General features: G+C 37.2%; 1 protein-coding gene across 4 annotated transcripts; it reads right to left on the bottom strand.

Annotated features, from left to right (window-relative positions):
* Positions 1-852: 852 nt before the first annotated feature.
* On the bottom strand, positions 853-25,690 carry ikzf1 (IKAROS family zinc finger 1 (Ikaros)). 4 transcript variants are annotated; one of them, XM_065297223.2, is made up of 8 exons: positions 25,390-25,582; positions 19,452-19,505; positions 18,483-18,599; positions 9,222-9,497; positions 6,559-6,726; positions 6,349-6,474; positions 5,719-5,844; positions 853-2,477 (listed from the first exon to the last, which is right to left on the bottom strand). In XM_065297223.2, exons 1-8 carry the CDS (start codon positions 25,538-25,540, stop codon positions 1,768-1,770), a joined length of 1,728 nt encoding a protein of 575 aa, XP_065153295.1. In that variant the 5' UTR covers positions 25,541-25,582; the 3' UTR covers positions 853-1,767. The 4 variants fall into 4 exon arrangements, with proteins under 4 accessions (XP_065153295.1, XP_065153297.1, XP_065153298.1 ...); XM_065297225.2 differs by lacking the exon at positions 5,719-5,844 and having other exon boundaries at positions 25,390-25,585; XM_065297226.2 differs by lacking the exon at positions 9,222-9,497 and having other exon boundaries at positions 25,390-25,575.
* Between the last annotated feature and the right edge of the window lie 934 nt (positions 25,691-26,624).

The following is a 26,624-nucleotide window of genomic DNA, read 5'->3' as shown; positions in this document are numbered from 1 at the left end:
TTTGGGATCTAACAGGGGAAAGTAAAATGGCATCTATTAATAGGCCAAGCAGACCTAGTTAACAGCCATTGCTGATAAATTAAAAAAATGGCCAAATATAAACTAGAATATCTGCCTATCACCACTTGGTAGACAATTTTAACATTTCTCTGAATAGGTGGAGTCTATTTGCGCTGTGCTATCATAAGTTGAAACGGAAAAGAGAAGTGAGATTTGGGATTGAGGTTGGTGCAGGGTGCTGGCCAGATTATTCCTCTCATGCAAATACACTCTCTCCACGGTTAGGTCCCAGTGAAGCGTGGGGGCTCTGCGTTGGCCACAGCTGCTTCCCGTTTCCACCCAATCACACAGCAGCCATCTGGACGCGCGTGTGTGTGTCGTTGCAAAAAGCTGATGGGCTCTTTGGTCAGGTTCACTCTTGTTCTCTAGATACTGTAGATCTGCTATCCTTTGGTTCACTTTATGTCCCTTGGTCATTTTGCAAACTCTTGCAATGCCCGGTATAGCCTCACTATGATCACTTTTGAGATTGAAGTTGACAGGAGACACCCGAGAAACTTATTTTCTCCCTTTGTTATTTCACTTAAATGCTATTTTAATAAATTCATTTATTTAACTGTGAATTTATTTCATCAAGATTTTGTTAATTTAATTTTATCCAGACATGTTTAGGGTCAATTGTGTCATCTTGCAAATTGATATCAGTGCCAAATAATCATTTAGCTCATACACACGAAAAATAAAAACATGATTATTCCAAACTTAAATCCCTTCTCTTCTGTATTATTTTAGGATGAATAACATAGTTCTGCACCTATTTTAACACGCTTAAACAAAATCAGAGGTCGAACAAATGTAAAATTCATTTTATTCTAGTCTTGCAAGCATATATATTCTAACATATATGTTCAAGAAAAATGATGTAAAATTGTACTGTTAAATAAAAAACAAGCATAAAAAATGTAAAATAAAAACTTAAAAAGCACAAGGGTAAAATATGCTCTGGGATCCTGTTTCCATATCATACATAACATTTGGGAGCATTTAAAAAATGTAAACACAAAATGGACAACTTGTGTTATAATTTCACTGTAATAAATTATAAAATAATATGCATTTGTTTAGACTGCTTAGATAATATAAAAATATGTATATTCAATATCAAGATGACAAAAATAATGGTTTTCAGTTTAGCAAACAGTTTAAACTCAGGGATTTGAGACATAAATAGAAACGAATGCGTTTACATCATTACTGTATCACAATCATGGTATAAATTGTATTATTTTTAGTATTACTATTATTTTGTCTATCTTGAGGGCAGCTAACAGTGTTCATTTCATGTGGGATTGTGAATGTTGTACTTGAAATACTTTTTTAGTTACAGTAGGTACAGATACAATATTTTGTTTGTGACAATTCAACTCACACCATTTTAAGAAAATAGACCAAACAGTAAAATATATAATGTATGTACACAGGACGTAGTTTCCGGGCTTATTGGGGGAAGGTAACTCCATCAATAATCTAAACTAGCAAATACACCCCCCAATATTTATACAATGATAAATGAAAACATATATGTACAAGTTGTCACTTTAACCCCCCCAATGTTCAAACCAAATCTACGCCCTTGTATGTACATATGTCCAAATCAATCAATGTGAAAAGAACTTAGAAATGTCAACAGTGTTCGGACTGTAAAATTTAAAACGTATAAAATGGAAAGAGTGTTGCGTATGTGGAGGGTCTCTGCGTTGTGTTGACTCAGAAGCGATGCTCTCCGCGCGTGATGTGCGAAGAGAACTCATAGCGGTCCTGGCTGCGGTAACCGCACAAGTTGCACTCGAACGGATCTCGGAAACCATGGCAACCCATGTGGATGGTGTACATGACGTGGTCCAGGAACAAAACCCTGCAATGGACGCAGCGGTACGCCCTCACCTCTTCTCCTTCTCCGCTCAACACCTTAAAGCCTTCGGATGCTGCCAAACTCATCTCAATACCTGCGGCACGCAGGGCCTCGAAATGCCGCTGCTCTTCCTTAACCATGGAAAGGCCTCCGTTACGCATACCGGGGGCCATGTGATTGGTTAGGTAGATGAGACCGCCTGCTGCCGCTGCCCCTGCCGCTCGCTCCTCGTTGTTGCTCTCTGTGTCAGTGGAGTCCTGGCCGCTGTGGCTGGGGGAGCCGTCCTTCTCCACGGAGGCCGATTTGGACTTGGAGAGCAGAAGGAGGTGCTCAGCGGCGCTGTCTTTAGCTGACACGCCGTTGCCTTCCACCGATTGTGTCTTGCTGAGATTGTAGATGGGGCTGACCACCATGTCAGAGGATCCAGGTGAAGTCTGAACCAGAGGTCGCAAGGACTCCGCTCCCAGGTAGCTAATGGCGCTGTTGATGGCCTGATCGATCACATGAGGCTGCATGAGTTCTCCAGAGCCGGTCTCAAATGAGAGCTCTGACAATCGATTCTCACCTGGGATATGAACGAGAAAAGCAAAGGTTTTAAATGATCTGAATTCTATAAAATGACATTTTTATTTGCAGTAATTAACCTTTCTTTACTCTTATTATGTAATAGATGATAACCTTAATTGATAAAACACACGTTCTTGTTTTTACAATATAGTTGATTAAGTTAAAGTGTAAAGTAAAAGATCGATTTGATAAATTGAATATTAGATTAATCTCTGAAAAGGGTGACTAGAGGTTCCCGAAAGGCTTACTCCAGTATGGAAATTTGAGTAACACTAAATCATCCCTCAAGTGTCATTTTTTTAGTTGTGTTTAATGAAACAAAAGCATAAAAAACAAGAGCAGAAATCATACACTGTCAGAAAAAGGTGCAAAAGCTGCCACTGGAACTTCATCTTCAACCATGTAATTAGATTACTGTACAAATTACGTAAAGTTTATGTCATTACTTATTACGAATTACTTTCTAAATTCTATTTAGTAAATGATACAAAGATAGGCTTGAAACGACTCGAATAAATCATATAAAAGTACATCAACTATTCTGGTTAGATTTTTAAAGTCAAATTATCACAATTAACTAACTATTAAATCCTTTTGCCCCAATATAGTCATAATTACTCCTTATTAATACTTTGTAAAGTAGTTATTTAGTATAATTATTAGTAGGAATTGGGTAGGATTAAGGATGTAGAATAAGGTTTTGCAGAATCAGGAAGTAATGCGGGCTGTTTCCCGGACAGGGATTAGACTAGTCCTAGACTAAAATAAATGTAAAAGCTGTCCAAACTGAAAACAACTTGCACTGACATATCTTAAAATACATCAGTACTCTTTGTTTTGCCTCAAAATGCACACCAGTAATGTTTAGTAAGGCATGTTTGTTACCTTCCTAATTAAACTAAGGCCTAGACCTGGTTTAAGATAATCCCTGTCCGGGAAACTGCCCCTTTAAGTATTAATAAACAGCCAATATCTCAGTAAATTAATGCTAATATCCAACCAGTTAATAGTGAGAATTGTAAACTACACTAGAGTGTAACCATTATACTTATTAACTCACCAAAGTTTTTAAAGCGTAACTAAACCCCTGGTCAGAGGCTGACTCCACCCACTGGCAATATTTGAAAAATGCAAGAAAAGTGGGCAGATCCCTACGAAGATAGAGGGGACGAACTAAGTGTGTGGTGAGATCGTAACAAGGGCGTGGTGAGCTTGAACCTGCTTACGTCACGAGTCATTTTTTGGACCCAACATCCAATGGGAAAATTCAACTGCAGTAGCCACCGTTCAACCTGAAGAGGGCAGCACTCAGACGTTTTTACACCATATATTGCAGTATTGAAACACTTTATATCCAAATGTCAAAAAAAATACTAAAATCAATAAACAGCACTAATAAAACATAATCCTTACAGATCATTAACTAAAAAAAGTTGGTTTGGGGTTTAGTTACTCTTTAAAGTGAGAAGGATACATAAAAAAACATGCATTTTAACCAACACTATCTTACGAGAAATCGTACAGAAATCGTACATATTTTACGAGTTGGCTAACTCGTATTAATTCATACGACCACATTCATAAGTTTTGGTATGATTTGCCTTGACCCCTTTGACGTTGGCGTTAGGCACAGGGTTAAGGCCGATTTATAGTCGTTCGTAGGTTCTACGCCGTAGCGCACCTCACAAAAATTTTAACAGCGCGTCAGATCTATAGATGGTCCACCAGAACCCCTCCCGTCAGGTAAAAAAAACTGCGTCATAGGTATTTCCGTTTGTGACGGTGAAAACAGAGATGAGCCAAGTTGAGGAGTGATTTAAGTCAAACTGCATCAAAAGTTGCTGTTTATTTACTTCCATCATTGCTGGTCTTTTCAAATTATACACAATACGTTGCTGTTTCTTCTTCGTTTGTGGGTTAACTTAGCTAAGCTTCTTCTTCTTTGACGTGTGCGGTGCTACTGTGGTTACACGCATGGTTACTGCCTACCAGCGGTCTGCGCATGTGTTTGCACGTCGACGCAAAAGTATAAATGAAAACCGTCGCGGAACATACGCCGTCGCGACTACGCCGTAGGACCTACGCCGTAGGACCTACGCACGACTATAATGAGCCCTTTAGTGGCGGGGTTAGTTCAATTACATCAGAAGTAATTGTAATTCAATTACAGGAAAAATAAAAGTAATTCCTTTACTTTTTTAAGGAATTACTTTTTTAACAAATTACTTAGTACTAGTTACACGCAACACTGGGTACAGGTACCAATATGTACCTTTGAGGTAGTAATATGTACTCTTTAGGTACAAATTTCTACTTTCTGAGAAGTTATCGCCACGGTGGCAACATTTGTAACTGATTCTTAAAGTGTATAATGGGTAACACTTTACAAAATGTTAGATTTTTTTCGATTGTAAATACATTAGCAAACATTAGTAACAAATAGTAATATTTTATAAGATTTTATTAATTTTGTTAATGTAAGGTAATGTCAAAACAATTGTTTGTGTTAGTTCATTGTGCATTATATAATGTTATAAGCTTTAAAACTTTTTTCCAGCTTCTAATCAAATTAAACTTAAATTTGGTTACATGTTGTTTTCTAACTTGTATGATGTATGATTTTCATTTATGTGAGCAAAGTAAACAGTGATTACAAGATTTTATTTTTAAATTTTTGGGCTATGGTTAGAAGCCTATTAAATTTACACTGACAGCCCAAACTTTGTCATGTTTTAGTCTAGACGTCTGGGCTGTGTTTTGATGGCTATTAGACGTCTTTAATGCAAAATTTCTTTTTGGGATGTAAAAGTAAGTGCTGACATTAACAACAACTAAGATTAATAAATCCTATAAAGGCATTGCTTATAGTTCATGTTAAATAATGTAGTTTATAAATGTTATCAAATTGAACCTTTTTTGTAAAGGGCAACCAATATGTATGTATAAAGCAATTAAATGGCCGTAATTACGCCAATAGTGTTTCAATTGCTACAAAAGATGCAATATAAAGATCAATATTACTGTATTAAAATCATGCCATTAAAAAAAAGAAATGTGCGAACTCCCTATTGTTGCAATGTCTCTATATTGTTTTTCTATCTTTATTTCATTCTTTATTCAGAGCCTTAAAAATAAATATGTTATGAGCATGTCCCCTATATTTGATCTAATTTGCAAAGTACCTTTGTACCAATAAGCGCCACAGTACGTACACATAAAAAGCAAACTTCAACTCTTACCCACAAACCTCTGTGGCATAGAGCTCTTACGCTTTGCTACATTGTTAGCTATCCTGTCTAGCACCATGGCCCTCTCAGATGCAGGCATGTCCTCTCTCTGCTCATTCTGGCTGTTCTCTTCCTTCACTATGGAAAGCAAGACAAAGAAACCACGCATAAGATTTAAATGCCCATGATGTGCCTTTAATCACGTTATGGCACATTTATGGCATACCTAGAGAGTCTATTCCCCTGCCTTGAACTAGTTATCTATATACTAGTTATATATCTGTTGTTCTTCAATGACCCTGAAAACCTGAATATCAGTATTTATGCAGTGTCACCACAAAGAAATACCGGCATGCTGTTTGAGGGTAGTTGCACTTTCACTATCGACCTCAAATTTGCAGCGATTGTGGATTGTACTTTTTTGTTCATTAAAAATAAAACTTATGTCATTTCTTAACAAATAAAAAAACAGAAACAAGACAGTTCCTTAAATTACATCTGAGCCATGACACATAAACTACGGGTCTCCGGTCAGCCACATTTCCATCTATATTCTTAGTATTCAATATGGTACCTCTAAATAGGTCAGCGAGTGAGAGTGTAAATGTGAGAAATAGTTTTGGTACCCTGTCATTTACAGACCTGTATAAATGCTATTCTGAAGGCCCATGCATTGCAGGTAGTTGTGACATCTCTCCTTGTGTTCCTCTAGTGAGCTCCGCTGCTTGTAACTGCGACCGCAATATGCACACTTATGAGGCTTTCCAACTGTCAAACGAAAACAGTTTTATTAATATACATCACATTTGAATCATCACTGATTGTGTATGTGGTGAGCACGCCATGCATTACCTGAATGAGTGCGCAGGTGACCAGTAAGGGCGTCTCTACGGCGACAGGCATAGTTACACAGGTGGCATTTAAAAGGTTTTTCGCCCGAGTGCAGTTTGATGTGTCGGAGCAGGTTACCCTTCTGGGTGAAGGAGGCACCACACTGGTTACACTGGAATGGCCTCTCACCTAAAAGAAATAAAGATAACACTTAACTTGTATGCACCTTGACATACAGTACTGTAGATAAAAAAAAGTTTGATGACTTTTTTTAACTATTCAGTACTTTTTAGTATATAATCCTGTTGAGTGAGTTAAATAAGGAATGATTGAAGACGGGCGTTGAATTATGAGAAAATAATGCACACCCAAGGTGGTAACGCTGGTGTGCACTATTTTCAAAAAATTCAAACCGGAGTCAATTATTCCATTTATACCAAGGTTACCAAAAATATTGCTCTGTTGCCTATTTTAAGACATTTTAAAGGTTAGGCATGCGGTTATTGAAAAATAATCAACACCTATGGAACATTTCTCAACCAATCAGAATACAGCATTCAACAACCCCGTGGTATAAGGTAAGATAAAGCGCTCCCTAGAAAGTAAAATAACAGTATACTGTATTAAAGTTAGATAAGATATAACTACAGATGCACTAATATATCCACTAATCGGTATCTGTCGATAAAACCAATTTTTCATAGTATTGGCCAATTAATACTATTTGGCCGATAGTCATGACCGATATATCCTGTCAATCAAAAGAAAACAGGAAAATGCAATGAATTTGAGCTCTGTGTATAGAAAATGTAAAAAACAACATCACTTGTTTAATGTTCAATATTATTGGTCATTATAGGAATGAATAACATTCAAAAAATGTAATCTTCAGAAGTATAACCACCAAAATATCAGTCTGAATAATCAGTTATCGTTATCAATGGGAAAATGTAATATCGGTGCATCTCTAGATATAACCCAAAAACACTTTGCTAGATTATGAGACTTTAGCTTGGATTTCACAGTATTAAGTGATTGAGTGTTTAAATAATGTTTGGGAGCCATGTATCTCTCTCTAATATGGTATAAAACTTACATTTACAGGCCAATGTAAGAGTACAATGACTATACCTGTAGTTCGATCAAACTGTATTTCATTTGAACTTAAAATGTCAACTACAAATGGTCATGTAAGCTATATTGGTTCTCCGTATAGCAAAAGCACTCGCGTCTGTATCACTATTACGCTGTGAATGCAGGGTCACTGTCCTACACGGCACCGGCGCGCTATTACATCCTCAACAACGCAGCGCCTCGCGCCAAAGCTCAATCAAACACGCCGGCGGCATCTCCGCTTCGCTCGTGCTGCCTGGCTCCACGCGCCGACTGGGGCCCTGATCGAACAAGAGGCTTTCAGAGTCTGCCTGCCAGTTTCGTAATGCACCACTGCCTGGGTCAATTTGATCTGAAAATCTCATTTTTTCCTCTTCTTCAGCTCTAAAATAAGAGCGTGCCATCACAATGCAAATGCAGACCTCATTTAAATAAAGTGAAGGAAACACTTTGTGTTTGAGAGCCAGTCTTCCTGATCAGCGCCCCTGGAATAAACCAATATCCAGCTCCTCCGAATGTTGCGGCATTCTCTGAGAACGCTATTAATACGGCGCACTCTTCAAAGGCCCTATAAAATAAGAGTCACCAGTGAAGCAGCAAAAAGACGGAAAAAGAAACTCATTAAAAAGGCATTTCAGGAGCGCGATACCTCCGGCGAATATTTGTATTTAAATAGGAAGCACTTCATTATATCTTTTATTGTGCGCTCTTTTCTGAATTTACATTAGCCCACTGTTCCTTTCTTCCATTTTGAGTTTCATTAGTTCGTCAAGTGCAGAAGTTAAATGCCTTTTTGAAAAATGTTCTCACCCACTGGTTTTGGGTTCATTACAGTGGAATATCAATTTGAGAAATGGAGAAAATAACTAATGCTGAAATAATTGTAATTTAAGAAAGAGAGAGATAGATAGATAGAGAGAGAGACCTTTTCTTGGTTGGTTGTTGCTTTTGGACTGTTTTGTCTTCACAGCTGTCACAAGGGAAACTAAAAAACAAAATGCTTGGTTTTCTGTCTGCTTTCAAACCTCATTGCTCTATCCTTTCTTTAAAATGACAAAAACTGTCCATACACACAATTTGATCATCATATTATTAATAATAGATTGCAGGTTATTTAACAACCAGCGGTTGCAACACAATTCAATATAAAACCAAAAATCTTACAGCATCACTGTGAACCATTTTAAACACTTTAATTTTTAAAAGTGTATTTCTAATCCATTCAAGTATACACTCTCAGAAATAAAGGTACAAAAGCTGGGATGGTATTTTTTTAAAAAGGTACAGATATCTAAACATTTGGTACCATATGTACATTTAAAGTAATAATATGTGATTAAAAGCATACTGCTCTAATGACAGCTTGTGTACCTTTAATTCAAACAGTGTACCATCCAAAACTAATATACAACTTGTTTGCTCTGCTCTGCCTGGTGATTTATATAAAGGATGGTTACATATAAAACGCATCCAGCTTTAACCTGCCCAGCCCTGCACCCTGTGAGCTTTAACTTTAATGTAGCCGTGCGTGATAGCATAAGGAGAGGAGAGTAGATGGCATGTGTGCTTACCCGTGTGACTTCGCTTGTGCACCATCAACACATTGGGCCCAATGCAAACTATCCCACAGATATCGCACTTCAGCTTGCCGTTGGGGAGGCGGATTCCCCCGGCCGTGGGGTAGACGGCCGGCTTGCTGTCAGGGCCTGTGTGGGAGCCGTTCACTTTGGCCCCCGAACCATCGAGCACGCGCAAGTCCTCGGCTGCACATTCCTCTTCCTCTCCATTCATCTCACAGGCCAGCCCGTTCTCCTCGTCACTCCGAGCCTCAACTTTTATATTGCAGGCTGGAAAAGAGGGTAGTGGGCCTGTTAAGTTAAGTGCTAGGCTGGGTGGTTACTTTGTCTAACTGCACTGCTGTCTAGTGAATGCTCTACAGTACGCAGTGCACTTGCAGAACAACTCTTTTCTGTCATTTGTTTTGCTACACTCAACTTTTAATTATAAGTTTGTTTTGGATCGGGCAAAACATCATTTACAGTTATTTGCTTGCTGTGCAGTACATTCAAACTGTACATTACATCAGTTCATGATCCATGATCATAATGTTTGCACTACACTCTTAAAAAAAAAGGTGCTACAAAAGGTTCTTCCCCAAGGAACCATTTCTTTCTTACCTTTTGTACTCTAAATAACCTTTTTCCACCACAAAGAACCTTTAATGAAACAGATAATGTACCATATAGCCAAAAATGATTCTTCTATGCATTTACATTACATTCATGCATTTGACAGACACTTTTATCCAAAGTGACGTACAGTACAGTGCATTACAAGGTATACATTTTTTCTTCAATGTGAACCCACAACCTTTGCACTATTAACGCAATGCTCTACCTAAACTATATAGGAACACGATGGTTAAAGGCTACTGGTTAAGCACTTAATTGACACTCAATTCTATACCATTATTTAGCCTCTTTATTTTTAAGAGTGTGAACTTATTGCATTACATATGTATATTATGCATTTGTGAAACGTCATCCACCTTATATTATAGAGCATGAAAAAGCATGTGAAGAGTTCAGATGCAAAACCCTGTAAGTGCGTGTGACATGTTTTCTTGTAAATTATTTTTTTATCAGGCTGTTCTGTCTAAGTTTTGTCATTTTAAAGTTATTAATCAGTAACTGAAAATCCTTATTTTCACAAATGTCATTGCATTCAAAACAATTAACAAATTTGACTGTCTTTTGTTGCAAACCCCTCTAAAGGCACTTTTTCATTGTATAGTACCCCACGGGTCAGGTCGTGTCAGTTCACCTTATTTTGGCTTGCTTAGCTTTCCATTGAGTTTAGTACCACTTTAAAGTGGGAGGGATTATAGGCGTCTCTTTATATTTGCGCTGCCTACTGCTGTGACATCATATAAAAAGTGAAAGCGAACATCGTTGGAATGCAGTGTTTCCCATACATTCATGATTTATTTATCAGTGCGCCAAAAAATCTAAATTGACCACCACAAATAGATCTTTGCACATTGCATTTATCACTACCTCTGTCTTACATAACAGTTTTTGTACAAACACCCGTGGCGGCAGTCGATGCGCTCCGCTAAATTGCAAAAATGGCGTGCATGCATGTGCGTGTCGTGGATGTACCACCACAAACTGCAAGGAAAACACTGGTATGGTGTTCCTGATTCTGAGCCTGTGGATGTTTTTCACGGCTAAAAGGGAGTTTGGGAACTTTTAACAAAGCACAGATGACAACAAGTTTTCTCGAGACAGCGCAAGCATGAAGGTAAAGCTAATCTTACAATTATAGCGATGTCACTGGTAGTGACGATTCTCTCAGACCAATCAGTGATCTTCAGTGTTTTCACGTCACGCTTTAGTATCAGCTTGTAACCTCAATCGAGGTGGTACTAAAAAAAGTATTGGGTACTATGTACTGTACCAAGTGGAAAAGCCCCCAAAAGTGAGCTGACCCGACCCAACCCGTGGGTTACTATGCAATGGAAAAGCGCCATACATACAGAAACCTCCACTTCTAATAAAGTCTCCAGTCAATCGCTCATTCAATTTGTCTTCCGTGCCTTTAGAGGACTTTGCTAAAAAATCGCACCTTCAAATTGTGAGATGCAGAAAGATGGCTAAATATATTAAAATATATGAAAATCAACACTAAAAACTATTTAGTATACAAATAGAAGCAAGAGAAAAAATTGAGGACAATTTAGTGTGCAAATATAACAATGACATAATTGCTGAGTTCAAGTTTAAATGTTGCTGAAAATAATTTTGATTTAAAATGTTTAAGGGGTGGTTTCCCGGACAGAGATTAGACTATAGTCCTAGACTGAAATAAATATAAGAGCTGTCTAAACTGAAAACAACTTGCACTGACATATCTGAAATACATCAGTGCCCTTTGTTTTGCCAAAATGCACACAGGTAATGTTTTTGGTAAGCCATGTTTATTTCCTAATTAAACTAAGGCCTAGTCCTGGCTTAAGCTAATCTCTGTCCAGGAAACAATATGTGAATCTGAAATGTTCTAAAATTAACAAAATAATAAAAAATATAGTATTATGAAACAAGATTAAATTGAAAACAATATGTAACTCTATCTGAAAAAAGTTAGACAATCCCGAACAAGCTGCTCAACACTGAATTGTTATTCAACTTTATGATCTTCTTTTCGGCTGCTTGCTCACAAATAAGGAAATTTAAACTCCAAAGCACCATCTCATTCACCATCACACTTCTCTGAAACAAATGACTGATAAACAGGAAACAGAGACACAGGAAGTGCTGTGAAACTGGGGACTCTCAGCGGTGTAAACCAGACCAATAAACCGTGGTAAACACATACATACACTCACTTGCATACATGCCTAGAGGCATACACGTAAAATCAAGAAAGTCGAAAGTGTAAATGTGTGCTTTTGTTCAGAATATCACCTCATAATTTAGATCATTGTTCAGATATCCGATAAGCACAATAAGGCGTTGACCCATAAACTATAGACTCTTTTCGGACAGCATGAGTTAAGTGTTAAGGGCCTGTGGTTAGCATGATGTGGTGCCAGGCTGATTTCCTCATGCCCTCGACTCTGTTTGTACAGAGTTAAGAGGAAGAAGTAGAAATAATGAAATATGGGAATCTGAGGGAAAAGGGGAAGCTTTAACACCCGAGCTGGCCCAACCGAAAAAGGACAAGAGTTATGGAGAAGTAACAGAAAGGGAAGAACAGATAGGGAATTGTTAAGCACAACAAGTGAAACAGTTTTCTGCGTATAGACTATAGGGATCAGCAACCGAAGCACGTGATTGGTCTGGAGAGTACCAAAAAAAAAACAGTTGGGTTACAGTTACGGTTGGTCAATAAGCAATGTTACATTGAAGTTACTGTTTTTCTGAAATCTTTCTGGAATATCTTAATGTGATGATGAAATAATGAAAATTATTAAGCCTCACAACTCATCACCAATGACTAAGAAAATGAATGCCAAACCAAGCAATGTAGGTGGCGAAAACTAAATACTGTAACACTTATAAGAAATCAACTAAAATCTGTATTATAGTTTGTCTTTCATCTTCTGGATCTGTGACTTTGGTTTCTTAATATTAATATTAGTATTTCTTGCGATGTTATTCCAAAAAGAAAAGTTTGTTGTCACAATCTTAATTTGTAAAATATAATAAAATGACTTCATTCCTCTTAATTTTTTAACTCTACACCTCCTCGCTTGCAAATGACATTCACATTGATTTTAACTGTGGTTTATATGAAAGTCGGTGTCTGAATGAATTACAGCACTTAATAGGACATCATTTTTTAAAACATAAAGTCAATACAGGAAAACAGTCTCCCATCCACAGCCATATAAGGATGTATTTCTTCCTCTCACAACCACACAGATCCACTGACAAGCTTTCTGCTTATATGATATGATGATATAACTTGTGAGATGTGACCTGAGTTTGGCAGAGGGAACTACTGTTAGCTTGTTGTCATGATATAGCCTCTCATGGATCTTTTGGGGAAGTTGTGACTAAACTGGGGATGGGAAGAGGAGCTTTTACTTTGTATAACGTTTGTCACACATCCTAATTTACTAGTTTTGGGAAGCAAGCGTTAAAAGCCACATACAAGGACAAACAAAAGAGCCGTACATAGCGCAGAACAGGGAAACCTCATGACTTAATCTCTTTAAAACGTTACTACTTAACTGTATAAATCGAATAGATTTTTTTTATATGTTTCATATCCAGAACAACTTACAGTGCATTAACTGGTGTATTCCTGCACAAACCGGGGTTAAATTGTCGCTCATAATAGCAATAAAGTTTTATGCAATATTGTCATAAAGGCGCTGAAAATAACGGTGTTGTTTATTCAGAAGTTTATGGCTACATGCATGTTAACCACAGCTCCACAATGTGTTTCAACATGCGTGAGCTTGTAAAGTGACCCCTGTTTTCGTTTACATTATTAGGAACTTGCTAGAGAAATTAGATGTTTGCCTCTGATATAGCTGCAGGGTTAAGGCCAGGCTATCTCCCTCTTAAACAGAAAAAGAGGAATTACATGATGCACCATAAATACCATCACTTCACTTCACTGGAGACTGTGTTGTGATATGCAATGTTAATAAATATCATACAGTTTCACCAATGAGCCAATGATCAGTGTGTGTTTTTCCAATGGTCTTCTTAAGCAATTTTCATTTTCCCAATATCATATAGGCAGCACAGACTAATAGATAACTCTAAGCAATAGATATTTTTGATCTGCCTCCATTCTTGAAATGTTCACCTGTATGCAGTCTGACATCATATGAAAAATACTGTAGTATACTTTAATATTTACTAATAAACTGTAGCATACTGTAGAATATTATAGTAATTTGTAGAAATTACATTTGTAGTAAATTGCAGTTTTTATCCCATCATCTGGTTGCTGGGTTAATTCAACTCAAAATGCTGGGTCAAATATAAACATTTTCTTTGTTAATTTAACCCAACGGCTATGTTTGTCCCTTTATGACCCAACGCTGGGTTCAAAATAACCCAGCATTTTTTAAAGTGTACATTTTATTAAAATGAATCACAGTATTATATTAATTATAGTGAATTGATCAACTGTACATTCTAAAAAAAACTTTTGGTTGTTTTAAGATGTGTTTGGGTAAAATGTGGACAAACCCAACTGCTGGGTTTAAAATAACCCAGAAAATATTTATGTTTTTACCTAACAGAGTTGGTAGTTAACCCAATAATAATTAAAATAAGTTAAATGGGTTGATCCTTTTTTAACCACTGGGTACATTCAAAAAAATGGTGGGTTATTTTCAACCCAGCATTGGGTCAAAAAGCCCAGCTGTTGGGTTAAATTTACCCAGAAAATATTTATATTTGACCCAACAATCGGTCGAAACAACCCAGCATAGGTTAAATTAAAACCTTGCGGATTGGGTTCATGCTTTTTAACCCTAAAATAACCCAGCATTTTTAAAAGTGTTGTTTCAACCTATGTTTGGGTCAAATATAATCATTTTCTAGACTAATTTAACCTTGATGGTACAGTACTGAGATGGATGGCCTCATATCTATCAAACAGGCTAATGTCTGTTAACATCAGTGTTCACTCATCTCATCTAACTCCTTTAGTATGTGGGGTTCCTCAAGGATCTATCCTAAGCCCGCTTTTATTTTTAATTTACATGTTACCATTAGGCTCAATTTTTAAGAAATACGAGATCTCCTACCATCTTTATGATGACGATACCCAATTGTATCTTCCTCTATATCCAGTCGACAAGTCCTGCTCTAAAATCATAGACTGTCTGGCTGAGGTAAAATCTTGGATGTCAGCAAACTTTCTACATCTAAATTAGTCTAAAACAGATGTTGTTTTATTTGGCCTATTGAGTTCTTCCTAATACTTTACTGTACAGCTTGTGACAGTAGAAATGTGCTCTATGAATAATAAACCAATACCAAACCAAACCAATGGCTGGGATTGCCAATACAGTATTTTACCCAGACATGAGTTGAAACAACCCAGCATTTTCCACAATGTGCTAAGTAAATTGTAATATTTACTTTCACATGTTCGTATTAACGTGCAATCATTGGGGAATGAAATTACGTATATTTGGCGTGCTGTCCAAGAGGAGAACTCAGAGCTCGGAATTTTAGTCCAAACCACTGATCTATATAAATGACTGGATTGCGCATAGAACGCTTGACGTAACTGCGTGAGGTGAAGCCAGCGCAGAGTTCGAGCCACCATCTTGGTATACCCAAACGGCAGAGAGCGTCATTGACTTCCATTCAAAATCATGATCAAAATGTTCCCCCTTTACAGCGTATCAGTTACACAAGGTTAATTTTTAGGATATGTGTACGTTAGTTATTTGTTAATTCTAGTGTTATTTGCAATGTTTATGTTTTAATCGGGCAGGATAATGGATTTATAAAAAACCGTTAAGGTGAATGTGTCTGTTGCATTTGTTAATGACACGGGTATAAATAAAGTTTTTTTGACATTCAGCTACACTGTGACGGTCAGCGTTATTTCTTTAGGTAACTTGTAAGTTTAGATAACATAATTACAAAACTAGCAAATTATTGCACATACGGTACAAAGCATGATTATTTATTTAGATTTCAGAATGAGCACGTTTATTGTCATTAATACTAAATATGCTGCGGTCTGTCTGCTGATCTGATACTGTAATAAAGATGAATGTATAATAACGCAAAATGTACAACTTTCAGTAAATAACTATTTACATGCTTTGGACGTTTGTGTTGTAATAATGTACAGAGTAACTTCACATTTAAAAACGAAGACGAGTAAAGTGATGTTTTATCATTAAAATCTGATAACGTCCATTGATTTAATAGAACGTTTGGGTATACCAACATGGCGGCGCAGTGGCTTCACAAGTGTGACGTCATGCGCAATCCAGTCATTTATATAGATCATTGGTCCAAACCCAGACTACTCCATCATAGATGTACTAGCTAAGAGTGAGGCGATGGGGTGGAGGAGGGATGCTGCAAAAGCTGTGATGGGACAGAGGTGAGGGACAGCTATTTATAGACACCTCTTCGTGCTGATCACATGACCTTGCTCCTCCCGGACTTAGTTAAATAAACTTTATATAGTATGGTTAAAAACATTGTAGTACCTAGATATTGTACAACAGTTTACTCTAATAAATACTGAAATCTACCACAGTATAAAATAGACTTCCAACAGTGATTCCCATAGCCGGAAGTGATCTACTCTAATATTCTGATTAAAATAATTACAGAATCAAAACTCAGTCATTTATGTTTTTACACACACGAGCCTTTCCTTAACAGTGCTTCATTTTACAAGCTGTAGTTTAATAACGCATAAACATGAGCAAGTATACAAGCATGAACGCTTGTATTCCTGATATTCTCTGTCTTCCTGTAGTCACACGTGATGGTGCTGCACGCTGCAGTTCTGCACAGATAACTGCAACTCCTTTGATAGACTTCAGTCTTAATCAGAGAAGCAGTGATGCACTGTGAAGATATACAACTCACATCCTCTCTCACACTGCCTGATTAAATCTTTAGGGACTTCATACAGTCAGACATATGCACGCACACTCTGCTAGTGCAAGAGTTTAGTCTGCATTTAAAATCTACTTCCTGGTTTCGCTAAACAGTATTACTTTTTTTATACTTTCTTTATTCATTTGGTTGTTTTTTAAAGTCCTAAATGACATTAGAATCTGCTCTTTAAGCCCTGGACATACTCAAAAATCTCATTGAGAGACGCATCATTTGGTTTCAAATAACTGAAAGCTACTGTAATTGTCATGGTGAAGTGTTGGGAATGCCATTCTTGCTAAACAAATTTGTACAATGTACGAACATTTTGAGCCCGTTTTGTCATGTACCCTCCATCTAATATCCCACATCTTTTACCATTACTATTTTCCATTTTCCCAGCTTTATTAATATGTATACAATTATTTTCATCCAAGTGAAATTCACATTGCTAATTATAATAATAGTGTTATGTAGCATGCAGACCCGGTCTAGACTTGGGAGGGTACAAAATGTGTTATACACGTTCTAGTTGGCATGCTATCTGCGTGTCACATCAAAATAAAGATATGAAAGTGCTATTTTGAACATTGTCACAATTGTTTAATGAGAGTACAGCATGACTTTGGAGATGCATTTGAATGCGGGTGGGTGTGTGGATGTGTGTGAATATCTTGGCAGTTGAAGTGAAAGTATGGCATATGTGCAGGTGCAGTCTTATGCACATATGTTGGTGTGTGTGAGGGAGAGAGCGCGCTGCTTGCATGTGTTGCGATGTTGCGCCTATCTAGTATCAATCCTAAACATTTTATCTCCCTGAGTGTTGAAACTTGAGTTCGGGGCAAGTTCTTCTTAGGAAACTCTTGCACATCCTATTTCAATTTCCTCTAAGGTCTCTCTCTCTTTCTCTCCTTTCATTTTTGCAGTAGCTTCAAAGTGAGCATGTCAGACATTTAGTCCAAGGAACTTTTGGAGGGGAAAATTCCAAACTATACTACATCAAGATTTTAAAGAAGACCATCGACTTCTGCCTAGCCAAATTTTTTCCCACCCATTTTTTATATTTGTTGCGTCTAGTTAACCCACTTTGCATTCACGCTTTTAACCCTGTGGTTATTAACAGATTAGGTAATGTGAGTTTCTGTTAGTTAAATCTAGCAAGTATGACATCTTTATAAAAAATTACACTGTTTTATAAAATAAAATAATTTAAAATTATTTATTCATTATCTTTTCATTATGGATCATCATTTTCCTAATCTCTAGTAAGTGGGTTAGACTGTGATGCATGGCACAACTACACTACGATATGAGTCAGTGAACACGCAATGTATACGTGTATTAAACCAGCAATCTGCTGTTTACATCTCCAGCAGTTTTCAGGAATCAGTGGGCATGAAGTATTACTTTACAGGGAGAAAAATAATCAGTCACGCTAAAAGTTCTCATGGCTTTTTCATTTAATATTTATTTTCCCCTATGTGCTGCGATGAAAAATGTAAAGAAGCACAATCTTATCGCAAAAGGTGAAACGCACTTTGTGACATTATTAACTGTAGTTCCCATGGCTGTGATCCAGCAGTGGTTTAAGTTTTCTGTGTCAGGCTGATCGTACGAGTGGGCTGTAGTTAAAGTCAGAGCATCACATGTATCTTACTCTAGCTATGGTGGGTAGTTATAATGAGGTAGTTGTGTGATAGTGTCCCAGCTTTGGCTGATCTGACTCACCCAGTGGTTTGTCTGTGCGGTTGTTTTGGAGGCCTGTGCTGGCTGAGAGGTCCTCAGGAACTGGCATGGCCTCATCTTGGTCCTCTCCCCCATCATTGGCAGTAGGGCTGTCCCTTCCTGAGCAGAAAGTGGAGTAGTTACCAAAACAGATTCAGGCCTGCCAGCTCTGTTGGGTTTTTTTTATCACAGTGCAAATAAATTTAAAGCTTATATGTTGTATTGGTAAGATAATTTTCTTGCATCCCCACAAACCCTGACATACTGTGGCAACACTGGCTGAGCTGTCTGTTCCACCAATAGAAGTAAGAAGTTGATGGGAATGTTTTGCAAACCTGTTTGATTACGGTTATTTTTGCAATAACTTCTAGTGATGCTAGTGCCACAGAAAGGACACACTGTGTTGAGAAAAAGAGGACACAAAACTATACGTATATCTTGGTGCTATAGGTTGTGATCCAGATTTGACCATGGGTAGCACTAAATATATCTTTCCAGCTAATGTTATAAATCTATTATGTGTCATGTTTAAGTTTTAAAATTGACATGGCAGACAATGCACAAATGCTGACTGGTTTACTTCATTCAGACTGTGTTCCCTTTTCCATTTATTAATTTTCCTTTAAAAGTGTTTGTGTTAAAACAGTCAATGCTAGGAAAGCAACTATGGGGAATTAAAATACGTATTGTGAAATATTTCTTGCTTTAGTTGCAATAGGCTGTGAGAGCAAAACAACTGATAACTTTAAAACAATAAACCAATTAAAGTTCCTATAGTTTGCCCCAGACTAGATTATACTTAATGTACAGATTATTTATGTGCTTTTGTTTTATTGAGGCTGGAGTGAAAGACATCGGACCCAGTGCATCACACAGACCGTTGCAGTTGTCATGTAGGCCATATTTGAAAAGCCAAAATAACTGTGGTCTTTGTCTCACCGTGGCTTTGAGTGTGTAAGACGAAGGACGTACCTGCTATCTGGGACATTTCCTGTGCCTCCTCAGTTTCCATCCTCTGCAGGTATTCTAACAAGAGAAAAAGAGAGTCATCAGCACATGATGCTTCAAATATACCCATGTATAGAGCCGAGGTGGTGGGTGATTAAAGCAAAACGCCTTTTCTTTGTATATCTCCATCACCCCAGCAAGAACAGCCCCGTTCCTCCCGCATATGCCACTTTCTTCGACATTACATCACAAAGAACTACAGACATTTTCATTACCGGTCTGACAGACAGGGCCAACTGAGAGACTGCGCGCTGAACTACAGGACTGGGGATGGGGTGGATGGTCTCTAAAGGAGCAGGCTTTCAGACCACATTTGTTATTTATTGTTAATTTCCTACCACATAATCATCCAAAAATGCAAACTGACTGCCGCAAAATTAAGCAGAAAATTAGATGGCCCCGGGTCACGGAGGATGCGGGTGTTTGGCATAGGCAGCTGATTGGCGCCCATGTTCATTCTAATTTACTGAGCATGCATGGGTGAACCCCGCAGCTCAACTCTTTTTACATCACACACACACACACATACCGAAATAAGAAGCGAGATGTAAACGGAAATGCAGGTAATAAAAAAGCTTTATCTAAAACAAAATGTAAACGCATGATATAAGAGAGAGGCTTCGGGGAAATAACTACAGTAAATGAGACTGAAATAGGACGAGCAAAGAATAGGACGAGAAGAAAAGGGAGGAAAAGAAGAAGTGTGAAGCCGAGGGCCAGTGCGAGGGGCCAAAATTATTTACGGAGAAAGTCAGTGGTGTGCACTTCCTCAGGCCAGGCCTGCATATCTGAGAAGTCACCAGCGCTCGTGGCCCCATTAATAATGTAGCGCTCACTTGGGCCCACAGCAGATGGGCACAACAGTCTCGGCCTCGCTGCCACTTCAAGACGCTAGGGCCAGGCGCCCGGCCTCACCAGTCACACAGGGAGAAGTGAAGCTCCTGAAAATAGCCGAGCAAGCTGAAGAGAGCTCCTGGGAGAAGGGGAACGTAGGCCTTCCTGTTTTTAATGACAGATGGCTCCACACATTTGGAACAAATACTGGGAAACCAATCGGCCTACCGTCTGTCGCAATGTCTTGGTCATCATGGGTTTTTGAACTCCTCGAAGACCGGTGTGCACACCCAAAACCTTGGTGAGGGTTTGGGGTGCCTAACGTAAGATGCGTGGCTGTGTTTGTGTGAAATGGTCATGAGGGCTTAAACGGTTGTGGGTCGAGCACTAAGCAAACCTATTTTCTCTCTTAGAGAACTTAGTAAATTCCGTATTTAAATCCATATTCTTGCTATTACTGTTCAGGTGGTTTTTGTACAACCCTTCTCTACATTATTAAAGCTATTGCTTATTGACAAAAAATCATGTTCTTAAATTAACGTTAAAAACAAATTACTAAGATCAGGGGCGTCATGCCCCAATTTTTTTTAAGGGGGCACAGTGTGCACAGCTCACAGACATTTGAAGATTATTATAAAGCGTTCACAATCTTTTTCATTGCACCCACATTTACATTTCTTACAATCTGAGCCCCCACTGCCTTCATGTAAAAACTACCAAAATAAATGTGTTTGCATATCTTTTATGTCAAATACTTACATAAATTAATTCAATTAGAATAATAACATATTGGTACATATTTACATATTTTTTGTTTGTTTATTTACATTCCGTTTTATGTTTAATCGTGCCATTATTGCATTTATAGCAACTGCGTTGTGCTATAAAAATGTATGTTATTTTAAATAAGTATAGTACAGCTATTAACAATGGAAATGATATAAACAACAGTCACGTGATTGATTTTAATGTTCGATAATGATTTAAAAAATATGTTTATATAAAACTAGAGGAACGCAATTTTGCACTAAAGTTTACCTCATATGAGAGGATGTGAGTCCGTGCCCTCGTGAACTTTGGCGATGTACTAAGATGAATAGAAATCTACTAATGCGCTAATATAACGTCGAAACTGTCACATTTTGAACCCTAAATTTTTTACACAGCGACTGCACATTACCGTACTGGGGTTTGGAAATGTTATAAGCGTTTTAAATTTTGAGATAGCAAAATGACGCAGCGAGGAGCCTGCGACCGTGCTCAGATGTTGATGACGTCTGCGACTGCGCTGTTGCGTCTGCAGCGCCTGCGGCATGGATTCTAAACCCTATAAAAACGGCGAAAATCTCTGAAAAGTGACAAGGATTTAGCACAAAATTGATAATATTATGCATGTTAAACAGATAAAAAGACAAGTAACTGATTAATGGACACTTCTTTGATTTGAAGGTTGCATGGAAAATCCTTTCAGCTCAATGGGCATGATGCCTCTGACTAAGATTATTACTAGTTTTGTTTTAAGGCCTATAGAAGGCTTAACACTCCTATAGAAGAAAAAGTGTGACATTTTGCAAGCAAACAGCAGATTAGGATCATATACTCATATCTTTACATGCACATCAACACATTTGACTTAAATGGGACATAAACGGTCTGCAGCACTTCACAGATTTGGCCTCTTTCAGAGACAAAAGCTTTGAAGAACAGCAACTGCTTATGATTAATAAAAACATATTTTAGACTATAGAGGTGTAACAAAAGGGGGGTTGATTCTTTCTAACGGCTTTGCATCTTTCCATATAGAGTAATGACATACAGGCTTTGATGCTTTTTTAAAAGCTGATGGTTGAGGTTATTCATGGTTGGGGTTAGCTGCAGCAAAAATGCACCATAGTATATGTGACATTTTCCTCATCTGCTTTTGATTGCTCATACACCTCACACCACAAACTAACCATTATGTATCTGTCCTCTTATACGTTCATGCATCATTCTTTTCATATGCATATGTACTGAGAAACAAGAACAGGCCCTATGGAGATGTGTAGTGTTTGTGTGTTTTGAGTTGGTAGCGGTATTCCCCTGCGCCCCCTTCTCTTAGCAGATGTGTGGGGGGAAACAGTGATGGTGCAGACAAAGACGGGTAAGGAAAAGTAAAAATACTCTTCAATGATGAATCGGAAGAAGTTTCTTCATAACTCCATATATAATATATGTGGCTAATGGAATATGTAGAGACATACGCCTCATTGTGACCTCTGACTCCTGGGGGCTTCAGATTAGGGACTTACCGAGTATTAGTTTAGTTTAGTTTAGTTTAGTTTAGTTTAGTTTAGTTTAGTTTAGTTTAGTTTAGTTTAGTTTAGTTTAGTTTAGTTTAGTTTAGTTTAGTATTAGTTTACATGAATCTGTAAACACATAAATGTGTTTTTATCTTAACTGTTATCTTAGTTTAGTTTGCTGCAATTTTTGCTTTGCTTGTCAAACCTCAGTATGTATTTAGACAAGAGGACATTTGGTCACGGTAAAGACAGGAGATTAGCATAGTCAAGCATATTATCTTAGCGGCAGGAAGAGCTCTGTGGGTTTCAAACACACTTACTTGTGTGTGTGCGTGTGTGCATGTGTGAAAAGACAGGGAGTGTAAAGGGTATGAAAACAGATCTACGTGTTAAAAAAAGTTTCAGAGATGGGTGGAGACTCAATGCTGCAAAACCGTTAAACAGACAAAATGCCATAGCTGCATTCAGACCCATGCAAAGGTGAGTATGGCTTAACTAAAGGACTACTTGCTGCAAGTGCAGTTTCATCATTTGACTCAGAGATGTTTACATAAATCTTCTGCATGGTGCCGGTGGAGTTTTTTGATTTTGCATAAAATGAGCTGTATTCTGAAAGGATGCAAAACAAATGTATATAATATAATATAATATTTCCTAATCTTTAGATATGGTTATATTTGTTATTTGTGTAATATGTTATATTAACATATAAATAGAACATTCACATAACATTCCTGATCTGTTATTATGCATTTTGTCTTTTAGCTAACATGAATAAAAAATATACCATATATAATTTATTCCTTCTTTTGCTTATTACATTTTTTTTAAATAATATTCAGTTACCAATCTAATGTAAAAGTATTTATTGTTGACTCATGGGGAATTCTTTATATACTTAGGTCCACACAGGTACTAATGTGATATTTATTTTCCATTAGAAAGCACTTTGCCACGTATAAGCTCAATAAATTATCTTTGCTTTACAAACAATTATTTTTTTATTGTGTTCAGCTGTCTACAGTAATAAACTTTATAAAGATCTATTACAAATAGATCCAATACCTGACCTTCTTCAATTCATCTTAGCAATATTTGTCATTACTTATCTTTTTTCATGAACCCTGAAACAGTTTATAAAATAAATATAGCATATTGGATAATAGTATTGTTTTAGCTACAAATTTTTTTATGTAAAATTTTATTTCTAATTGGGAGAGTTTCTTCTTAAAGTTGAATTTTTTTAAACACTTTTAATTTTGTTTAACACTTTGAAACTATTGTAAAATAGGACATCTATTGGCTGACCCGTCTTGCATCAATGTGAATTTCATAACATGTAAGGGTGTAAGATGGAGTGATTGCTATCTGTCAAAGATGATGTGCAGGAACTGCTGGGGCTTTCACAGAAATAAAGAAGCACACTTTATAATCCTCATCCACACTGGCCACATTTCACTACACTAACATGGAGGCTCATTTTATTCACTTCATCATTTCATTTTCTGTTTGGGTACAATATGCTTTACACATTAAGTGCTTGAACAAAGTGCAATAGCTGTCTTAGAGAATTGTTTAAAATAATAAAATATTATTTTTGGTGCATGTTTGCGCAAAACATATTTTTTATTTAAAGGAAAATAGATCAAAAGTGCTTTTAACACAAAGGAGAGGTATGTTAATAAATGTAACGAATAGGTTATTGTTGTCAGCTACTTTGCCTACCTGTACATTACAAATTGTACAACATGTAGGACTCCGTCATTTTAAATTGGTTATCATTCGGACCCTCATTAAAAAACTCGTCCTGTCTCCTTTATTAATTTCTAAATAGAAAAGTTTATTAACAATAAATGTATGATCAGTTATTTATTTCAAACAAATGTGAGAAGTGTTTTCATATATCTGGTCCGCGGTATTTTTACACAATCGCTTCATAAAACTTCTCATCTGTTGCTCCATCTGAGCACAGGAAGCAAAGAAGCAAACTAAAGACGAGGTCGCCTTACGCATCCACATCAGGAAAAAATGAATAAAAAACCCAAAAGAAACTTTAATACGTGTAAGTCATTTTCAATTGTATTAAATTGAGAAAAATTAAACCCACTGCTGAAAAATTAACATTTATAGTTGATAAGGAAAAGTAATGTGTCTTTTTTTATACATGTAACCGGTTGATAATATTAAAACGAAATTAAAATAAACCTTTTATTTAAATTTGAAAAGCAAATTGGACAAACCAAGAGTTCAAATGCTAAAAAATGAGGAATTGTCATGTTGAGCAACAGGTGCGTATCGAAAAACGATTATGAAAGTAAATGATAAAATTGTGTTTATACGAAAAAATTCGCCACATTTAATTAAGAAACACATTATATGTTTTAAAACTTCATTACGTCTGAAATGAGTGAAAAGAATTCCACCTGGTTCCACATTTGGGACGTCGGGAAACTTTTTTCCATGTGGAAAACAGGAAAAAGAATAAGAGCCCCAAAAACCGTATAAAATGTATTTAAAACTCAAGAAAATGTAAAGAAAACTTTACTTAAAGATTAACTCATAAATCAAGCTTAAGCGCGAAACGAACACGCCTGTCGACATTCGCGCGAGTGCGCGCCTGAGAGGATTGACGAGGCGCTCTTGCACCTGCTGCACAGTTTAGGACCCAAAATTTCCATTACGCCTGTTCTTCTTGCTTTCACGGAGACCTGTTCTGCTCCTTTATGAACTTTTTAACGTTAAATGTATACTATCTGTCAGTTGTAAAACACTGAGAATGAATGTACCTGCTATTCCTTGAGTTTGCAGTATGAAGCTCTTCCAGCTGTCCCCCGCCGCTCCATGCGCACAACTTCTCAGTGGCGCATAGGCAGCAGCCTGGATCTCTGCGCGCGGTCCCTCCCCTCTCCACTGCACTTCCTCCTTCCAGCCCAGCATTGCCGTGTCTATGGGCTCGTACGACACATCTTGCAAGCTTTTATTCCAGAGGCCGAATTTGCTGGGGGATTCGATGCAGCAGACCTTGGCACTTCGCTTTGTACTGTGCCAATAAAAGCTGACACCCAGTAGACCATCACTGGCAGCCATGCATGAGATGGGATGAGATAGTTAGGAGAGTGGACCCATCATCATCTTATTTATTTATTTATTTATTTGTCTCTCCCCCTCTCTCAGTGGGTCTCTCGTTAAATGTGGTTGATATTATCACCTGTTTAATAATACCTCACTTAAATAAGAAATCAAATTAAATCTTTTTAAATGAGAAATAAAAAAGTGGGCCACTTACAGCGTTTCGTTAATTAACTGACCAAAGGACATTTGCGCACTTGACAGAAGCTTTTATTCAAAGCGACCAACGGATTCAAGCTATACATTTCATCACTGTGCATGCAACAGCTTACCGGAATTGAACCCATGACCTTTGCATTGCTAACATAATGCTTAACTAAGTGAGCTGATGGATCTTACAAAGAGATGTCTCTCACTTAAAGTAGGCCTATAACATGCGTCATCTTTAAGATTACTAAGAGCCCCTCGGTGTTTATGTGGTTTATGTGGAAATCTTTGCAAAAACAGCACCTGCTAGTTTATTAACCATGAATGGCACATAATTGATAAGTAGGTTTATTGAAAACTACATACCTTATGGAACAAAACGGATGAGATAAAACATATACTGTATACTTTTTACTGTCAGTATGTAGTTTGTAGCTTAATTTTTAGAGGAAAGGCAGAGAACAACCAAATAGCAAATGCTTGAGACACACAGCACTTTGTTATAGCAATAAATTGCCTGTTTCTGTCCAGTTTATTATTTTACCTGTTGGCGCAGTGTCTGTGTTTTGCTTTTTTGCAATTAAAAATGTCATTATATTGACACACAAAATGTGGCATGGAAACTGACCTGCTCAATACTTCCAGTATTACTTTATTTAAATATATCATTAGACATATCCTAGATAAATTAAAAAAAAAACTACTACCAATCATCCAAAGATATATAATTTTGTCATGAATATTT

Source organism: Paramisgurnus dabryanus, chromosome 20, assembly GCF_030506205.2.
Source record: "Paramisgurnus dabryanus chromosome 20, PD_genome_1.1, whole genome shotgun sequence".
In the NCBI taxonomy this organism is placed as follows: domain Eukaryota; kingdom Metazoa; phylum Chordata; class Actinopteri; order Cypriniformes; family Cobitidae; genus Paramisgurnus; species Paramisgurnus dabryanus.
This window is presented reverse-complemented; position numbering and strand designations above follow the sequence as displayed.

Coding starts and splice junctions, on each gene's coding strand:
- ikzf1 (XM_065297223.2), bottom strand. CDS start 25,540: ATGCTGGGCTGGAAGGAGGAAGTGCAGTGGAGAGGGGAGGGACCGCGC. Junction 6,727..9,221: donor GCACAAGCGAAGTCACACGG/GTAAGCACACAT, acceptor TATTTCTTTTAG/GTGAGAGGCCATTCCAGTGT. Junction 5,845..6,348: donor TCAGAATAGCATTTATACAG/GTCTGTAAATGA, acceptor TGCTTTCCATAG/TGAAGGAAGAGAACAGCCAG.